A 20,271-nucleotide genomic window follows, 5' to 3' on the forward strand; every position below is an offset into this window, starting at 1 on the left:
GCATATTGAAAACAGCACTGACTATTGCCTGACTATTACGTCATTTCTGGATATTAGAACATGCTGTGGCAAATTGATGAAGTTGTATATTGGATGACGTTATTTTTAGGGAGTGTCTAGTGAGTTGTTCCCCATAGATGTAGCTGGGCAACGCAGATAAACGCGATGGCCGACTGATCGCATCCAAAAGCGGCAGACATGAAAATATGTGGAAAATACCCACCTGTGCATAACATGGACTTGTCCGACATTGCTGAGGTCGGATTCTATTGAGGGCGTCATCATTAATTAAATACAGGTAAACATTTTTTAAGCTTGTAAATAGAGGTTATCAAGCGAGTGTGTTTGGGGATGGTGCATATCCTGTATTAGGAATAAACATTGTATTTAGCGAGCATTTGCCTTCAAAAGACAAGGCGCAAAAAGCATGAAACACCGGATGGTAGGGCTGGTTCAATCTTATTTATAGATGGAACATGAGAATTGAGGATAAGTCCGTATAAACAACTAGTCAAACGGAAGATTAGTGTTAGCTAAAATCTTTACATACTGTGTTACCAAGCCAAAGCTGATAAAAATCTTGAAAATTCCTCTCACCGGGCATATCGTAGACAGTACTGTGCTGGAAGGGAAAACTGGTTCCCGACAGGATAAGTTCATTATTTGCGTTGGTTAACAGCTGGGCTTCTACCAGAAGGCCAAAACTACGAACGCCATCGACGTATTCAAGAAAGCTGCTTCCTTATTGGCTGATGTCAACTTCTTGTTAGTCATTTCAGTGGTCGGTCAAAGTTTGCGAAAGGTCGTTCTGATGTGACCTGTAATGGGATGTCTACGGATCTTTGTTTAGCGGCAGCCAGAACTTAGATCTGATTTTAATGCGATTGAGTTCACCCTCATCTTCAACGCTAACAAAATTGTTGAGATTGGTAGGATGGTGAAGGAACAACTGGGTTGGCCTGGAAGTTGAATTTCCGCAATGAAATCACACCACAACCCGAGATGTACCGCTCCCTGTACCATGCTCAAAATGGACATGGGTGATGTCCAGCATGTGTAGCTTGCTCACTCGTGCCACAGTGGCAAAGGCCAAGAGAAAAATTGTTTTCTTGGGGAGGTCATAAAATGAGGATATGTTGGGCGCTCGATGGGGGGGCCCACGTAAACCTTAAAGTTCCACATTCAAATCCCAAGCAGGGGCAGAATTTGGCCTTCTGAGCCTCTTTCCGACAAAGATCTTAACGCTATAACTGTCATAAGTCTATGATAAAGTATGGGAGTTACGATCACCTTAGCACTAAGATCGCTTTGTGGAACAGGGCCCTGATCTTTAAGCCTGAAAGAGCGTAGTACGGCCCCTAGTTCCAGGAGCCGATTCATCTTGCGATTTTCCGGTACACCCAACACTAAATTTAGCGCTATCAAATATGTTGTAATGGTGCTACCCTTCAAGTGCCTTTTGGTACGCAAGTGTAGGAGGTATTCAGCTAAGAATTGAGGTTATCTTGATTCTTTGCCTTACAAAATGTTTCATAGGATCGCCACTTGCACCGCATAACCCCCTGGTAGAGGGCTGATGTGTCACAGCAATGACCTTAGCTGCCTTTGCCAAATAGCCCTTTGCGCTTATCGCCTTTTTAAGATGAATCAAGCGAAATGTGTCTGGCATTGGGCGAGGCAATTTACTGTGAGGGTGGATGAGTAGGTTTAACCACTGTGGGAGGGGTAGTGGATCATCTTCTGCTAGATTTCTGAGCTCAATGAACCACCCCCTAGCCGGCCACCAGGGCGAGACTAAAGTCAGAGCAAGATTCCTTGTCTCTTTGATCTTTTGTACGCTTTTAGCCCTTCCCAAGGGATGCTGGATGCATGCACCGCCCAAGCCTGCGGATCTGGTAACTGAGAGACATATGTCATAATTTGGTAGATTGGGCAAGTTGCAATGTTTGGTTGCCCAATCACAAGTTGGAACGCCCCTGAGTATGGTTTCCACACCATGGGAAACGCTGTGTCTGACCAGAATAGGTCATCGGTCAGGATGTTTAAACACTGGGGGATGTGCTGGACTATGAATGTTGGTCCCAGACGATCGACTAGATGAAAGAACCTGAGCGTCTGTTACAAAAGGGAGTGAGTGCGTTGTCTCTTGACTGCACAGGCACCACACCTCCCTACTGTTGTCGGTGGGTATTTTGAGTTGTGTGGACTATAGCTGCTCCTGCCAATGTGAGATGGTCAGAATGAGCGCTTCCAAACTCTAGATTGTTCACGTGCCAAATCTGTTGTGCATACAACCACAACCCTGAGACTTGTCTGGGCCTGTAAGAGAGCACCCCTGCCGGGAAACGTTAACAAACAGGTGTAAATTCATGGCTAATCCGAATAAGGAGACGTTCGACTATCAACCACCAGTTGAGAATGTCCTCAGTTGAGATGGTAGATTGATAGCCTCTTACGGATCTTGGCGACTGATGTGCACAAACCCTGCATCACTTACCACTGACAAGAGTCTATGTGGCTTTTGAATAGGTGGTAGCAAATTGTTGCCTTCAAGTTTTTGTAAAAGTTGAAAAAAAATCAACTAAGAGAGCTTCTAGTCGAGTTGTGCCTTGTCTGGACAGACTTGAAAATAGTGTACGTAAACGAACCACTCTCAGCTCCCATGTAGACTAAATAAACGCACTCCTCAACCCATAGCCAAGATACGAGGTCGTATATATGCTCCCGTTCTTATACTGAGGCGATAGTGAAGGGAGGCGCCTCTTACTCCGTTTGTGGCTCGATGTTGCGCATGTGAGGTTAGGATTATCTACGGTTAGATCTTGATCCATAGCACGGGTTGAAGAAACCAGTGCTGACAAAGGTTTTAGTACACGACTGATTTCTGTTTCAATAAACGCAAATCTGGTATCTTGGACCTTAAGCGTGGTCATCCTTTGTAAATCATCATCCAAACTATGAGCCTGATCTGCCACTGAAAAAACCTGAATAAGAAAATCATCTTTCATGAACTTTGGAGGTTGGAATGATGGAGCAACTGTGTGTCTTGAGAAATCCTTGTCCAGTGCCCTAACCAAATCATCCACTGTCAACTTAGGCAAAGCAAAATTACTGAAAATGACCTCTGAAAATTAGGTACATCGTAAATGTCGCCATTTTTTACACATAACTAAATCACCATTCAAGGTGTTATTTACAGCATGTTTTGACATCTAAATTTCAGATATTTACTCAGAGATGAATTTCAAAAACAGCATATTAGTGATCACAGGTATCTGTCTTTTATTAAATCACCAATGACCATTCAAAAACGTTTCCGATAACCCTAAAGTAATGTCGGAAATGCTAGAAAACTGCTTTTTGCCTGTTAAAAAAGGATAGAATTTTTCACAGACTGTTGTTATTGAAATATCAAGTAACTACCGATCGACCTACCTGTGGTTTGAAGTATTTCAGTCACAAGGAGTTCTATCGACAAGCTTACAGGAGACAAAATCCAAAGGAAAACAGGAAGTTTACATTTATTCTAAGTCGAATGATGGCAGTCTGAAACGGACTATAGAAATATGCGCACATGACTGTTACAATAATAATAATGTACTCTTCATAAAACATTTAATCCACACACAAAAATCATTTTGAGAAAATTCTAGATGTGCATCTTCTAAAATGGCAAAATGATGCTGCATTTGTTTTGTTAACATTGCTCCCATGCTGAATGTTACATTACACTTGCATAGCCATAACCATGGTACACGATATGGAGTCTGTACTGGGAAATGTATACAAGTTCTTTACACTTCAGAGAGATAGAGGGAAACCATTTATTAATTTAGATTGGGTGAATTACTGAACTGCCCATGCTATATGGTTTTCAATTCATACCATCAAGTCTATGGTATGATAAATAAAACAAAACAGGTATAGGGGTGGTCTCAAAAACAAAATCGGGACGTAAAAGGATATTAGACAGCTTTGATACAGGGTGATTAGGTGTATAGTGTACAAGCTTCATGAGCAGCAGGTAACCCTGACTTGTAGTAGAATTTGGGAGGAATTAAAGATACAAATGTACAATTAATGTTAACTACACTAACTATTGCTCTCCAAGAGATGGGATATCGATACACTGTGCATGGCGATGACCAAGCACTTTTCAGGGGAAAATATTCCATCCTGTCTATGAGGTCACATTATCTCCGAACCATTCATAACTATAACAGTCTGAGCTTCCAGATAATTTACCTTGATGAATCATTCCACTGACTACATGTGGCTATCGGCAGATTGACAAAAAGCACCCATAGACCAACAGGTAAAGGTAATTGGTCATTGTTTTGCACGCTGCAGTGATATGGAGCTTATTTATGGATGTGTGCTAGTTTTCGAGGCAAAAAAGAAAATTATAGAAGTTATTATAGAAGGTGATGTGTTCATAGACTGTTTGGAACTTCAGCTATTGCACATTTTAAACAATGTCAGTGTCATTGTCATAGATAACGCCAGTTAATATAATGTCCCGTGAATCAGAATGTAAAGTACAGGACATATGTGCTGGCAGCACGGTCACGTTGTCTTACATACACCAGTCACACATTGCGAGCTCAACCATGTTGTGCCCATCTTGGCTGAGTGTAAAGGGTTTGTGGCAAGACCTAACACAACATTCAAAAGTACAGATTCATATACGTCATCAGCAGAGATAAATGTTACCTCAAGAAATCATCTGTAGAACAAGAAATACTTCTGGATTACAAAACCGCAACCTTCCAATACTCATCCCGTTTCATAGCTCTTAACTAGTCCATCATGTTTCCAAGCAAATATAATGCAGGTCATCACCTAAGGACAGGTGTTAGGTAATTACCTCAGGTTATAGGCCATTTCTTACATGCATGACAACACACGAATATTTTCTAAGTTGATCATCATTTTACCTGTAAAAATACATTTTAAGGGTAATCACAGTGTCAGTTAGGACAGGCTAGATTAGGGCAATTTGCATTATTTTGATATATGCTCTTTTTATAGTCCTATGACTCGTATTTATTAAATGAAGCCAGAAAAGCAGTTTTCTAGCATTTCCGACAGTATTTTAGAATCGTTTATGTTTGTTTTGGAAAATACCCAAACATGAACGCTGAAGTGAACTTTCTGTGGAGAGTGTTTACAAAATCATGTTTCGTGTATACCGGGTAAGGTCGGAAAACTGCACTTCTTTGAAATATAAACAAAGCAAAATTCTGGTTTAACACAGTGTCACATTTTTTCCTATTTTGAGCCATCCATTCTTCTATTCGTTGTATACATTGGCTCAATATTTTCAGAGTATGCATTAGAAGAGAATTGCAGGAAGAATTAGAGAATTACAAATAGACACATCACCATGATTTGATATTTTCAACAGAAATTGTCAAAGTTTCCGTCCTGTGTGATGCAAAATCATGCACTATAACAACGGTATTTATCGGAATTTCTGACTATTTCCCTGGGTTTCAATGAAAAATATTGCAACAAATAACAGTATACAGGTTGTCAGAATGTTTATGACTACTTACATGTCACATTCATGTATATACGATCCCTAAATTAACAAAAGTCCCCTCGTAAAATCCTGCGAACTGTTGTCAGTGAATACGCCATTTTATAAAAGTCAGTCACTGGTAGTGAGGCTATACGTCAACATTGTTGTTCATATTTGGTAATTTCTTTGAGGTGAAGGTCCTTGAATGAAAGCACACACGATCATTGTATCCTGCTGTTTATAGTTTTAATTATAATGTAGATTTTGCACAATTAATTTCACTATGGATATTTGTCAGTGGTTAATATATCATACGTAAATATAAGCCACAAAATGTAGGAACCTTTGATAATCTCCTGTTTGTTTGTTTGAACTTTGTTTACATAGGAAATTGACAGATTTTGTGTCATATATTCGATTTTTCTTACCTTAAGACAAGTGGTAGAAAATGTAAATGTAACTTCAACAGGTACATATTTCTTTGGAGTGTAATAATGCAGTTCATACAAACAATGTCCCGTGAAGATCCGGGGTAGAATAGGTCTTCAGCAACTCATGCTTGCTGTAAAAGGCGACTTTGCTTGTCGTAAGAGGCGACTAAAGGGATCGGGTGGTCAGGCTTGCTGACTTGGTTGATGCATGTCATTGGTCCCAAATGCGCAGATCGATGCTCATGAATTCATTCACTGGATTGTCTGATCCAGACTCGATTATTTACAGTCTGTTGTCATATAGCTCGAATATTGCTGAGTGCGGCCTTAAACAACAAACAAACAAAGAAACAAACAATGTCCATGAATAGCTGTTTCATTTTATTTTATAACTAAAACTAAATATTTTACTTTAACAAAATGGACAATGTGAAAATATATGCACACATTTGTAGAAGAATTGTCTTGGAATTGCTTTTTACGTTGTTTGATAAACAGAACAGTGATGTCTAACAATTCGCCAGGTGCGCGTTAGTCAAACGATTTACGAATTATTCCTCTCGTCTCCATTACATAATCAATGGGTCATCCTTTTTTAAATATTGTGATCACAGGATATGAAACTGTTTACTTTATTTCTTCAAGAATTGTACAAAGTATAAAAATAAAAACCGTGCCATGTATCCAGTGGGTGGAACCTTATACGATTATCCTGATAATTCTAACCCAAAGGAGCTTTCTTCGCATCTTTTATTGTATAATTCTGAGACGAGATGATTTGTTTGTTTGCTTGTTGTATAACGCTGCACTCAGAAATATTCCAGCTATATATAAATAATCAAGTCTAGATGAAGAGAAACAATCACATAATAATCAAGAAATACCTGTACAATATTGATTAAAATTTTGTTTGTTTCGAAATATTCTTTTGGGTATTTGATAATGTAAAAATGATGCCAAACAAATGCGTGTCTTGTCCAAAAAAGATACAGGGTAAGCTATCTAATTGTTTAAATGTTCAAGACATTATTTACATGGTAAAAGCAGTCGTTTAATGTTGTGTTGCAAAAGTGTCAAATTCCATTTTACACATCACGATTTTCCATACTATGAACGAAAATAAGGGGAGGTATACATAAATCAAAATACCAGTGTCGTCTTTCTCCGAGGTTGACAAAGACATAAACAACCCATGACGTCAAGCAGAATGGTGTCATTTGTTTTAGTAATTCATTACATTTGATTATAAGGCTTGTGCTCCAAACATAATGGTGCAACATTTGTTCTAAATACACTTGCACAATCAGCAGAATGTTGGAATCTAAGGATGAATTTATAGGGTAGATAGGGCCATCCATTTTGCTATTACTTCCTTTTCTTATTAAGTACGATTTTATCACTTCTTTTTTATACCTAAACGTAAACAATTTCAGTATCGATATTTGTGTTGGAATAGTTTGGTTCCTCGTGAACAAAACGCCGCGAAGATTTATTGTCCTTACCCACAGCTAATTCTCACCAAGTGACCCGTAAGTACCCTTTAATCTTGAACTTTGTGTTTATGCATACATTGGGATAAGTCAGAGAGTTTGATTGCATGTCCGTTTAAGGATATCCTCGCTACTACCCATTTTAGAGAACAAAATGAAGAAAAGCACATTCAAACTACCGTAGTATCGACTTGATCCATGTCTAGACTACAGTGACAGTCTACAGCAATATACAATGTACTTGAGTATGTATTTGACACATTTCTACAATCACCTTTTAGTGATAGTGATTGGCCAATTGATCCGTGATTACTAACACTTGTAATAGCCACAGGTTCATTAAGAACTTCGGAAATCTCTCCCGTCATGTTTATCGTGTTGGCCATTCTGACGTCTTGGACTTGATGTAAATGTATTATGACGCGCTGTCATTGTGACTGACTTACTGAGGTAGTACTTAATATATTATTGAGTACATTTGGGCCTACATTTGTTTACAGCAACTTCAAAAGTTGTTCCAGTTGAGCAATTTGAGCATTCATAAGCTCATGTCACCTCTCGTTTTGAGAAACTATTTTACTACTTTGACGTTCATACAGTTTGGCCCTCACTCTGCGAAGGTTCATGCACCAATGAACTCACACAAAGTGTAAGTCAATTCTTAACTAAATTCTCCGAAAACACTTAACAGTGTCTTTTTTTCAAACCAGTCTAATATTTGCAGTTAAATTTACACCATCAAATAGGAAATTTAATATTCTACATATCTGCGTATTTTTATAGCCGGAGGTAGATTTCTAGATCCAGTGCCGCGTGAGCGCAATTCTCACACAACCTTTACTTTTCCGATCTCAGAAAAATGTGTGTCAGAAAAAAACCTCGGCATCCAGCAGGTTAACATACTTTAACATAGTTTTACGATAATCTTAGCGCTAACATTGCTTTGTGCAACTGGGCCCAGGTGAGAGGACATAAAGTGAAGATGATTTCATTCAAATACTTTGAATGATGGCATTACGTGATTTTGAAATTCTGACGTGGCCAGCAAGGACTAAGTGTGATAAATGTGAAGGATGACAACACAATTTATGCTATTATAGGCCTATATATATATAAGATATAGATATAGATATAGATCTATATACAATATATTCTAATGCGTATATTTAAGAATTGACTGTGTATTTATTTCGGTTCATTGAGGTATGAATCGAAAAACCAATGTGCAAACAGTATGAATCCGTGTAATTAATTTAACATATATATACAATACAATATATTCTAATGCGTACCAAGTCAGTTCCCTGTTTTTCCAAACGTCTTAAAGCTTCATTCTTTCGGTCCAACAGCCGTTGTTTCCTGAGCGCTTCCATGTGATAACTGTTAGCCATTGTAGTTGACGGATCAGCAGTAATATGTGTTCACACGAATAGTCTACTAGCAATATTTTAGGACAAACGTCTTGACACAGATCGACAATGCAGAATCTTTTATGTGAAATTGAGCAAGCGTTGGTTACCAATAGCAACGGTCATGCGCAAGCTTCAAACTGTTGGCTGACTAATATAGTACCAAAAATACAAAATTATATAAAACTATTTTGATTTTGTATTATAAGTAAAATGAAATAATGTTAAATGAAGAAACCTATAAAAATAGGAAATTCTACTTATGACCTAATAACAGAGTTGCCCTGATCATGAATACTTAATGGCAAGGAAGGTACTATTTATGTTTCAAAATATATTAAAGAATTTCGTGTTCTGGTAAATTTCGCACATCGTAGTTTGTTATTAAATATTGAGTGTCCTTTCATTGAAATGTATTAATTTACTTTTAGCTAAAAAGATTAATTTACTACAATCGATGTTGTTTTAAATATCCTCCTTGAAAAGGGGGTTACAATTTCTCAGGCGGAGAGTCCCGGTCTGCGCAGACCTCCTCTGCGCATCGTGCATGTGCTACAGGAAAATTTCTCTCATCTGAAGTGAATCACCAAAATATTATACTTTTAAACATATTTATATTCAGATGTGTACATAAACTCACTATTTAAATACCCATCATCATCATTTTTGAGGTGAGTATCACTTGGAACGGATATGTGTATTAATAGTAATTGATTCTATGTTTTCTATCTACGAAACCGGTGTGAGAAAACATCTTCCGTGTAAATTTTACATAGCCGTTCTGTATCTTTTGTTGAACGTTACGCACTTGATTGATTATGCATATATCTGAATTTACAAGTTATGAGGTATTGGTCCATAAATATGTGTTGGTAGTTGGTTTAGTCGTTTTAGCATGATGAAAATCTGGGGTAGTATGAAATCACGTTTTCGCGGCAACATTGGCCACTGACTGCACTTCGGTACAAGTTGGCTCACTGAATGTTATCGTTATTCATAATATCTTGTAGGCTATTGTAGTGTATGTATTATTTCATTAACGCAAATTTTCGGTCTAGACAGCCAATTGACCATATTAATTTGAAATCGTTCGTTAAAAAATGGTCTGACTAAGTTAACGAACTGGAGGGCACCTTTGGGGTGACCCATAATCAGTGTTATAGCTTAAGGTTGGTGATGGTTCATGACAGTAAGAAGAACAGTTGGTACTTTCCCCGCATACATATATATGTCTTGAACCGTATTTAACCCAAACCAGTACATGAAATGCAAACAATGGCTACACAATCTTTAACTTCTGAATGAACATGCTAACTTGTTGCTGGAATAGTGAAGTATACAATTCAATAGTCAATAAATGTTTCTAGGTTTTGCTGTATACAGTCAAGTACAATCTATGTGAAGTATGTACACTTACAACTATCCAGGTATCTATCAAGCTTGTGCTGAAAGTCTGAAACTGTTGTGTTATGTACCAAAACAAAGATACTCCAATGATCTCGCTGGTCATTTTGTGTGTGCATGTGGCATTCTTCTTTAACCCACTATTCTTTAAAATCTGTTCATGTAATAGTAATGCCATTCTTCAATTATGTACATTTCAATTCAAAAGTAATATATAACGGTGATCGATATGTTTTTCTTGTTCCTGCTGTATTTAAAAAATACTATAAGAGCGCCTTTAGAATTCAGCACCTCAACTTCTTGTGAGGATACAGGTCACAATTCCAGCAACCAGTTTTTGTGAAAACCTTTCGAATGGTTAGCCAGACTGACTGGGGAGCTACGTCCACACTAATAAGCTGAATGCAAATTAACCTTGTCATGTCGAAGACATTACAATGATTACAAAAATGAATGAAAATGTTTCTCTTATGTGACACACTTACAAAAGTTGGCAGGGTGTCTCATGACTTAGGTCTATGGACACTTATGAATGATCACAATGCCAGGCACACTTGTCCAGTGTGATGAGGAATGAGCCAGTGTGGTGCAAACTGAAAAGAGTACACATGAATGATGTTTATGCTCGAAACTAGTCACTAAGATTGCTCTTGGGTTTTAGCCCCAAACTCTCAATTATCCATTCCTGTCCAGTTGAAATAATATACATATTAGTTCCCATTTTTAATCCATTCAGTTCAGTGAATTAGAATCAAACTGAAAACAGAAATGTTGAAAATAGAAATGCTTTTGCAAACTGGCATTTGCTGTAAAATGCGTCAATGTATGCTATGATAAGTAAATACATATTGAAAACTCCCAACAACTCAGGGCTTATTTATTGACAGTGTGTCTAGAGATTATAGAGAAAGAGCTTGTGTACAATCAATGACACCAGCAACCCAGTTGCTATGACATCCCAGGGCATTGTATCATTGTTGAATTCTAATGGTAGACCAAAAGTTGCCTGCATTGGTTGAAAATGAATAATGAACAAAAGGGTATCACATTGCTCTTACAAGTAGCCAATCACAATCTCATTAAAATCAGATCTGTGTTCTCGCTCCTGCTAAACAAAGATCTTAGGACATCCCATTACGGGTCACGTCATTACGACCTTTCGCGAACTTTGACTGATGACTGAAATGACATCATGATCTGTACATGTATGTTTGTAAAGTATACATAACTAAGGAGCACATACATATTAATGGTATTAGACTTACACAGGTCTTGTTTATGGGTTTGAAAAAGATGAGAGAAAAATGTGCAGTCTTTTAGTCTGGAAGGGCAATAACTCTTCTTTGGAAATGATATAAGCAATGAGTGAGTGAGTATGGTTTAACGCCGCTTTTAGCAATATTCCAGCAATATCACGGCGGGGGACACCAGAAATGGGCTTCACACATTGTACCCATGTCGGGAATCGAACCCGGGCCTTCAGCGTGACGAGCGAATGCTTTAACCTCTAGGCTACCCGACCGCCCCGATATAAGCAATGATCCAATCTTTTGTTGAGGCACTGGTTCCCTGCAAAATGTGCCCTGCGACTTGTGACATATAGTAACCCTCTTATCAATTACTGAACTTTTATTATGGCGAGTAAGTGTACATTTTTAGTTGCACAGTTGCTCCTTACTTTATTATTGAATGGAAAGCCCAATTTTCCATTTAATTCTTCCATGTAATTAATGTCTGAAACAAATTTTTATGTTTCTTGGCTGTCCCCGAGCGGAACCAAAACACAATAAATTTCATATACAATGTCGACTAGAAATAGTCTTTCTATATTACTGTTGTGTATATATATTACTGCGTGATTGTAACTGGACATAAAACCCAGTTTTTGTATTCTCAGCAATCTGTATATATAATTCGGTGATTGGCTAAATATGACAAATGATGAAGCATGAACTCTACTCCATTCATGGAATAGTCTTTGTTATTTCACTATGTTATTGTGACATATGGAGCACAAAGTAGGTCTGGTGTCCGTGGTGGAACAATGGCAACAAATATATTGTCAATATTTAGTGTTTTCATCCAGCGATAGTAAGTGAACTGCTAAGGGTAGATAAACAGGCATGTTTCTACCAGCAATGTTTTGACTGACAAATCTATTGAATCCAGCAAGAGCATCAATGCTAAATCGTCTGCAACTACCGAATCTTCAGCAGGGGCCGGGGACATTTAATAATGAAAAGTTAGTAAAATAGTTGAATGGTCACTGCAACACATGATTTGTAAAGGTTGGCTGAAAGATTTCAATCAGCTTTGATTTAACGAAAGCATGAACGTTATATTTTGTGTTCCACAAATCCAGAATTTGCTGGAACATCAGATTTCGTGGATGGCAGTTGCAATCTTAATTGAGTGATAGGCAACAGAATTCCCCGCTTCAGGTCAATGTTATTTGTTAGATCATCACCACACACAGAATCATTCCTAAAACATGACAACACAACACAATCAAAATAACATTCTATACTTACATCTGTCAACTTTACCAATACGATTTACATGCTATCTTAACAACACAATAACTTCCAGAATGAGTTATCTCCCTTACATCATGAGAAACTTGTCAAACATTCACAAAGTGCCTAGCACAGACACTTTAGAGATGGCGCCTACAAATTGCTGTGTAGTGCTTTTGATACTCCGATGAGAAATGATTAAGAAAAAACAAAATCTAATAAAATTCAAAATAAACACTGCATACACAATTGCCAAAGAAGAGTTCAAACTCACAAAGTTCAAACTGTCACTTGATAAAGATCTGATTAGCATTGATAATTTTAGGTTATTGGTTATTTTGTTACAAGTTTAAAAAGAAAAAAACATGATATTGTGCACAGATAAATGTGGATACTAATAAAACCAGTTGACTCCCACAGGAAAAACTAACCAAGTTGGCTGTGCAGAAATGAAGTCGAGCTAAAATGGTACTCTGTTGCACCTTCATTAAAAAAGCTTATGTTTTGTTGTGATTGTTAGTTTAGAATATCAACATTTGTTCATTATGCAACTAAAACACAAACTGACATGATGAAGTTGACGAGAAAAGCATCATGAAAAATTGCATTGCCTCTGCCTTTTCAGTGTCTGGTAACATTACATAACACAATGCAAACTTACTTTATTTACCATGAAGTCCATGGTAGTATGAAAACTGTTGGATTTAAATTTTCAACAGTTACAGTAAAAATATAGATGTCTGAAATTAAAAAAATAAATGTAGTTGCTGTTCTAAACAAATTAACAAGTCGCCTCATAATGTGCTTGTTTCAGATGTCAAGTCAAGGTGCGAAAATATCTAAAATGTAAACTTGTCCTTGGATAACTAAACAGTAAATATTTACGTAATAAACTAATAAAACGAAACCATACATTTTGAGCTGCTAGTTTGACTTACCATGACTACTTACATTATGTTCTGCAGTTTGCTACATGGTACTCTGTTCAGCTGATCAGTAAGTGTGTCCTAAAGCCTGATCAAAATCAGAACAAGGCAGTAACATATACACAGCAGTCGGTTGAATTAGTCACACTTGCAATGCATACACATTTTCAGAGCTAAATGTAGTTCTTGTTGATGTTTTATGTTTACAGGTCTTCTAAATTATAGAGTTGCAGGGATAATTCTAGGGTGGGGCCAAGTGCTTTTTTAGCCCCTAAATTTGAAGAAAGGCTCACATTTTCAAATACAACGTGGCATTTTAACATTGCGCTGTCAGAAAATTCCTATAGTGAACCCTGAAGTTGTCTGCAGAATCTTATGAAGATGTTATTTCTGGTTTGTCTGCTTAAGCTTGGCTCCCGTCTTTATATGTCACAAGTTGTCACAACCCACATTGACCTCACTGGTATTGAAAATGACAACAGAATTTGGTGCATAATGTAAACCCTTTAGTGCCTTCATTGAAAACAGTTCAGTTGAAAGAAGTCAACTTTATGCAGTCTCATTATCATCAGATCTTTTCAGTTTGATCTCTCTTGGCCAAAGTCAGACCAACCTAACATGTATACATGTGTTCAACAGGTGAACCTTGAGCAAACTTTGACCACCAAATCAAAATGAAGGATGCATGAGTTTTGGGCTTCCTGAAGTGATGATACTGTGTGGTCAAGGTGGCAGCATTGACAGCCCAGTAACAGTGGCATGATGTCCTGTACTTAATTGTTGCTAATATACTATGGTTGTCCCTGAATTAAAATGACCCCTTATCCTCTTTCAGATTTTGTCCAACCCTAGAGTCAAAGTCATGGTCATGGAAACTCCTAGTCCACAATGTGTTGGCCGTGAGTTCGTGAGGCAGTACTACACCCTGCTTCATGAGGCTCCGGTCCATCTTCACAGGTAAGTCAAACAAAAAGTCAATGCTTTTTTCCAAACCTTTCCACTTTTTATAACTATGTGATAATTTTTATCATTTGATAAAGATAGTCACTGTAAATTTAAGATCTACGACAAAATTTAGATGTTATTCAAATGATTTTTAAATACATAAACAGAATGTCTAGTTATCATGACTTTGCTGACAGCCTTTGCAATTTCTGTAAAGAAGATTTAGATGATGAATACCAAGCACCATATATATGTCCAGCTGATCCCAATTATGTGGATCAATGCTCATGATATTAATCACTGGATTGTCTGGTCCAGACTCGGATTATTTACAGACCGCCGTCATATAGCTGGAATATTGCTGAGTGCAGCGTTAAACAACAAACCAACCAACCACCTTAAGGTTGAGGTATTTGCCCTTGTATTATCAATATCCTACCATGCACAAGTTTGTATTGTCACTCACAACAAATGATGACAGCATCTTATTTCAGCTAGCTCTTTATATTGAAAAAATGTTTAGACTTAAAAATTCCAAAGCCAATATGAAAACTAAATCGCTCTGTCACAACATGTCAAATATTATCCAATCATGTGTACTATTGGTCTCAAGACTAGACTATACGAAATAAATTAAAATAAACAGGACAGACATGAAAATGATAAACATATGAGGATAATTTCATATTTCTTTTCTCATTCAATTTTTTTTCTGGTTGGCACACTTACTCTCAAAGTGCACACCTAAAAGTCCATAGGATTGCACTGTGGCACAGTGTCTGTTCTGGCTTAAATTTTCTTGGGGTCACTTCGACCCCTTAAGCATCATAAAATTAGGGGTCCCAAACAAAAATGGATGGGTTCAACTTATAGCACTGTAACATAACATTAACAACAGAACACAGTGGTTGTGAAAAATCAGAAATCTTTTCGCAACTGCATAATATCAACAAACAGGCAAAGTTGGAGAAAGGTTCACATCAGGGCGTATACTGCTCTCATGACCAAGAGGTTTACATTAAGGCATAAACAATATCTTAAAATGGAAATTTGATATTAACTCTTTCATCACTGGCTGCCCCAGAGTTATGTCCCTTGAAACCCTGCAGTCCCTGACACTTACAAGGCCTGCACACTGGCCTCCCTGGCAGTATTATTGGAAAATCACACTATCATTTTTGATGTACTTTTTCTACCAGAAACTTGCTTTTAATATACATTTATCATATACCATTGTAAAGAGGATTAAGTATACTTTAATATTCTTTGTTGTTATTGTCTCTAACATTTGTTATTTTCTAATTACAGGTGTTTACAAGTGAAATAAAACTTGAAAACACTGAAAAAATGAAAACAGACAATGAATTTTGGCTCAAATTGTATTAAAAATCACAAAAATAAATCACAGATACAAGGTAAACATAACACAGTGGTCTTGTCATCTTGGACGGCACAGGTAATCCCAGGTGTTGCAGGTAAATTCTCTTCATGCACATCTGTAAACAAATAAACAAGTTTACAACTCTTGGTACTGACTTTGTTTTCTATACTGATGTCACATATTACTTATGATACACTTACAGCCTCTTAGGTAAACTCGTTAACACAGGTAAACTTGTTAACACAGGTAAAAACACAAATATTTGATTTATTTTGTTCTTTTTCAGGATTTGAAACAAAAATTAAGTTTTAAAGTTTTTGAATAGTAATTTATCACATTACCTGAACATTGAACCACAGCTACTATAAGAATGACATCACAGAGAAGATATCACAGATTGATCTGAAAGGAGGGAAAGATTGTAAAAGGACGGAAAGATCGTAAATTCAAGTTCTGCAAATATACAAGTTGTGATAACATATTTACAATACACTGTTATTTACAATTGCATAATAAATTAAATCAGTACTTTATTACATCAATTAATAAATAAATAATCATTACAGTTACTAAAATTTAAATTAAGATGTAAATAACAAGAAAAACAAACATGAATATGCAAATACATTTTATTTAAATTGAGAGAAATATAAGGACATACGACAAACCGGCAAACTACAATTCGGATTGCGATCAGAAACTTAAATTAAAAAAAAAAGAAAGCGATACGTCATGCCACTCACCTTTGTTGTTGTTGTGATCGCTCGTTCACCTGTAGGCAGCATTCTCATTCGTCGCACTGATAATCTGTTCAAACACAGAATCATTGTAAAACAGTTGGAAAAAATCAATAGCATGACTCTTCACTCACCGTGTCAATATATATATATTCTTGAGTCCGGTCGCCTCTTCAAAATCCCTCATGTCTCCACTGTTGTGGTCCCTCTGCCACTCCCATTCTTGAAAGTTGGCGGGGGGGACACCTCGTCGAAACCGTCAAAATCTTCACCGAAATATTCGCGAAATTCCCTCTCCCCTTCGCTTAAATTATTCAATTCAAACACATAATTATTCCCGATAGAGTCGTTGTTAATCATCTGATCGCTATCCGAATCGTAGTTGGCCGCCATTACGCTTGATTTACGATTCAAGCGAGAAAAATATCTGTCGCGAAAACAGGTGACATCCGCGATTTTCGCGCCAAAAAGACGGGGAAATTCCATGGAATGATGTGTCAATCACGTGTAGATCTCGGTTCCATATTTAGAACGAGATTACACACGTAAAGGAAGTAGAAAGAGCGATTTTGTAAACACGGTCGCGCCGCCTGATTTATCGGGTAGCCGTGTGTGGGGCTTGGACATTAGCCGCCCGATTTTTCGGGCAGCCGGGTACTGGGACACGGTTTATGCTGCCCGATAAATCGGGCAGTCGGGGCGAAAGGGTTAATGAATATTTTAACACAAAATTATCCATTTTAATGTCTTACTTTGTAAATGAAAAGGCAGTACACGGCCAGGTCATCAACCATTGGTAAGGGGTCATTTGGACAGACATTTGTGAATGTTTATATCTAGATCTACCAATGATTTGAAGTTTATGGATTCAGTCAAGTTCAATTGCTGTTCTGGTGCTACTGTAGTGAGTTCATGTCGTAACTGTGACAGTTACATCAATGATGCATGACATAATTGGCATTTCAAACGTTTTTTAGTAAGAGTGTATTCAGGATCCAGCATTTCCTTGATATCTAGTCAACATGTTTCAGGTGCTATAAATGGTTAAATATGTCACTTACACTGATAGCTGTTCTGGCAAAGGTATGTTTTAGTCTGTTTTCAGTCGTACAAATGGGTATCTCATACCTCTAGTCGCACGTTAAAAGGAAACCAGAAGCTGGAATGTAAACAATAAACTTGTTTCTGTCCGGTTGCGCAAGCACCTCCCTATGACATGCCACAAATCTCTCAGCGCGCATCTGAGCTGGTCGCTCGAGAAGGACTTTCGCGATAGACTGCTAGTTTGTATTCTACTAGTACTTATCGTGTGTCTACAGTTGTTGTTCTAATACAGTAATAATAATATGTCTTACCTGTAGACCCCTGGAATGTAATCCTTGGTATTCCATTGTTTGTGTTCAACACATGTTTCACTGTTAGACTTGATTGTACACGTGGCAACATGTCAGGCTGTTCTGCCTCGTTTCAAAGTATACTGTCTAAAGTAGATCCTCACAAGTATTGTCCTTCCTGCATAATTAGGGACAGTTTTTCAACGTGTTCGTGGGAAGCGGGCTACTGACCAGCGCTACAAGCAGAGTAGGTCATCGGGTGGTTCCCTGGACTCTGCAGCCACACCCACACCAGCCACAGATACACCCAAGAAATCAGTTGAGAAGACCCGCCCCAGTCAACATGTTTTCGACAAGACACGTGACCGTTTGCCTGTTGATGATACTACCCGCACGACTGATCTTCATCAATCGGTTGATCGAGAGCGTCACTCAGCCACCCCTGTTACGACGGGACCGGCTCGTGACGAGGACTATGAGGGGACTATGGTCCCCAGTCAGTCCGTCTCTCGTCCTACCAACGATTATAGGGACGTCGTGCAGGTCGACAGTGAACACGGATCCCACTCTACAAGTCGTTCCCGCCCCGGGACGACAGGTCGAGTGCCTTGTCGAGAGACGGTAAACGACACGAGGATGTTCGTCGCCTTCGAGGTCGTCGGGAGTTCGATTCGGACGATAACTGCGATGGGGATCGTAGTTCTTCTACAGTTAGAGATCGTAGCCCTCGTCCCCACGGGGACGTGCGACGCTCTCGAAGGGAGTTTTTGGGAGATCAGTGTCGTAGAGATAATGATCGATCGTCACCCTCGTCTCACTTTCATATCGACCCTGCTTTGATAGGCCAGATCACGGTGGCGGTACTTGCCTCGACGGCGTCGACCAAGACGGATTCAACCACGTCGGAGGTCCATCGACCAGTACACCAGTCCCTTCATCTACATCTACACAATCAACGTGTATTGGATTGTGACGACAGCCTGGCTATGGCTTGGCTACCTCACTTTTCTCCCTGAGTTATCAAAAGATGACGACAAACCGACGTATGCTGGCTTTAAGGTTGGAGATATGCCGCAGTCTCTTCAGTCTTCTCCTCCCAATGTCTTCAGAGCCATGGCTCACGATATGGACCAGAACTTGCCTCTGCTCTGCCTGGGCAGAGTTTCAGCAAACTGCCGTTTTTGTCACCCATGAGTAGGGACTTGGATTGGGGGCTCCTCTTCAAGAAACCAGCGCCCTCCCAGATTCTTGTAGTAGACAGGCATTGGGGATCCATGGACACTGCTGTTCGTCACCAGCTACAACCGCTTGCTATGCTGTCGACAACGAGCCAGCAGGGGAGGTAGTGATGTCCGTTCCCCAGCCGTCACCGTCGTTGGAGTCTACTACCTTTAGACAAGCTACCGGTAGGGGGGAAGACTTCATCACACGGATCATGAAGACGGTCGTAGAATGGCTCCATCGGCAGGCTATCAGGGTCGCCTTCTACCTGGACGAGCCGTCTCTTACGGGCGACAGGCTCACTAAAATACCGGAATTGCAGAAAATTCTACATGCCTTCATGGTTGAAGATGAGTCACATTACTTCCGACTGCCGGTCTGGGACCTCGATGTCGTTCTGCGCTACATGTCTAGTTAGACTTACGAGCCTCTCGATCAGGTCGCCTTCGACATTGTCTCAGACAAGAAGTACTGCTCGTATTTTTTAGTTACCTTGTATACTGCGAGTTGCTCTGTAACTAAATTATGCGCCGACCACACTTCGATCGCAATTCAACTGACGTGTGCAGTTGTCCTGTCGCATCGATACTTATTTGTGTGTCGAAGAGCATTAACCATGCTGTTTTTCGTTACCTTGGATACGACGAGTCGCTCTGTAACTACATTATAAGCCGACCACGCTTCGATCGCAATTCAACTGAAGTGTGCAGTTGTCCTGTCTCATCGATACTTATTTGTGGGTCGAAGAGCATTAAACATGCTACTTTAATTACCTTGTATACTGCGAGTTGCTCTGTAACTAAACTATACGTCGACCACTTCGATCGCAGTTCAACTGACGTGTGCAGTTGTCCTGTCGCATCGATAATTAGTTGTGTGTCGATGAGCATTAACCATGCTGTGCGTTCGTGATAAACAATTTGTCTCGTCCGTGCATCTGGTCGAATGTTCTA

The 20,271-nt window shown here is 38.8% G+C and overlaps 2 protein-coding genes across 7 annotated transcripts in view; one reads left to right on the forward strand and one right to left on the reverse strand.

Moving 5' to 3' along the window:
• LOC139468132 (uncharacterized) overlaps window positions 1-8,975 on the reverse strand; it is a 28,849-nt gene extending 19,874 nt beyond the window's left edge. For 2 of the 4 annotated variants that reach the window (XM_071249899.1, XM_071249897.1), the window contains exon 1: window positions 8,738-8,975. In XM_071249899.1, coding sequence (XP_071106000.1) covers window positions 8,738-8,836 — 99 coding nt within the window. In that variant the 5' untranslated portion in view covers window positions 8,837-8,975. The remainder of the gene's footprint in view (window positions 1-8,737) is intronic. The other 2 variants (XM_071249900.1, XM_071249898.1) reach the window with 1 other exon arrangement.
• A 413-nt stretch (window positions 8,976-9,388) lies between these two features.
• Window positions 9,389-20,271, forward strand: part of LOC139468133 (ras GTPase-activating protein-binding protein 2-like) — a 50,518-nt gene continuing 39,635 nt past the window's right edge. For all 3 annotated transcript variants that reach the window (XM_071249903.1, XM_071249904.1, XM_071249905.1), the window contains exons 1-2: window positions 9,389-9,525; window positions 14,536-14,657. In XM_071249903.1, the coding sequence (XP_071106004.1) occupies window positions 14,563-14,657 (95 nt within the window). In that variant the 5' untranslated portion in view covers window positions 9,389-9,525; window positions 14,536-14,562. The remainder of the gene's footprint in view (window positions 9,526-14,535; window positions 14,658-20,271) is intronic.

This window comes from Haliotis cracherodii, unplaced genomic scaffold (genome assembly GCF_022045235.1).
Source record: "Haliotis cracherodii isolate W230 unplaced genomic scaffold, xgHalCrac1.p SCAF_2, whole genome shotgun sequence".
In the NCBI taxonomy this organism is placed as follows: domain Eukaryota; kingdom Metazoa; phylum Mollusca; class Gastropoda; order Lepetellida; family Haliotidae; genus Haliotis; species Haliotis cracherodii.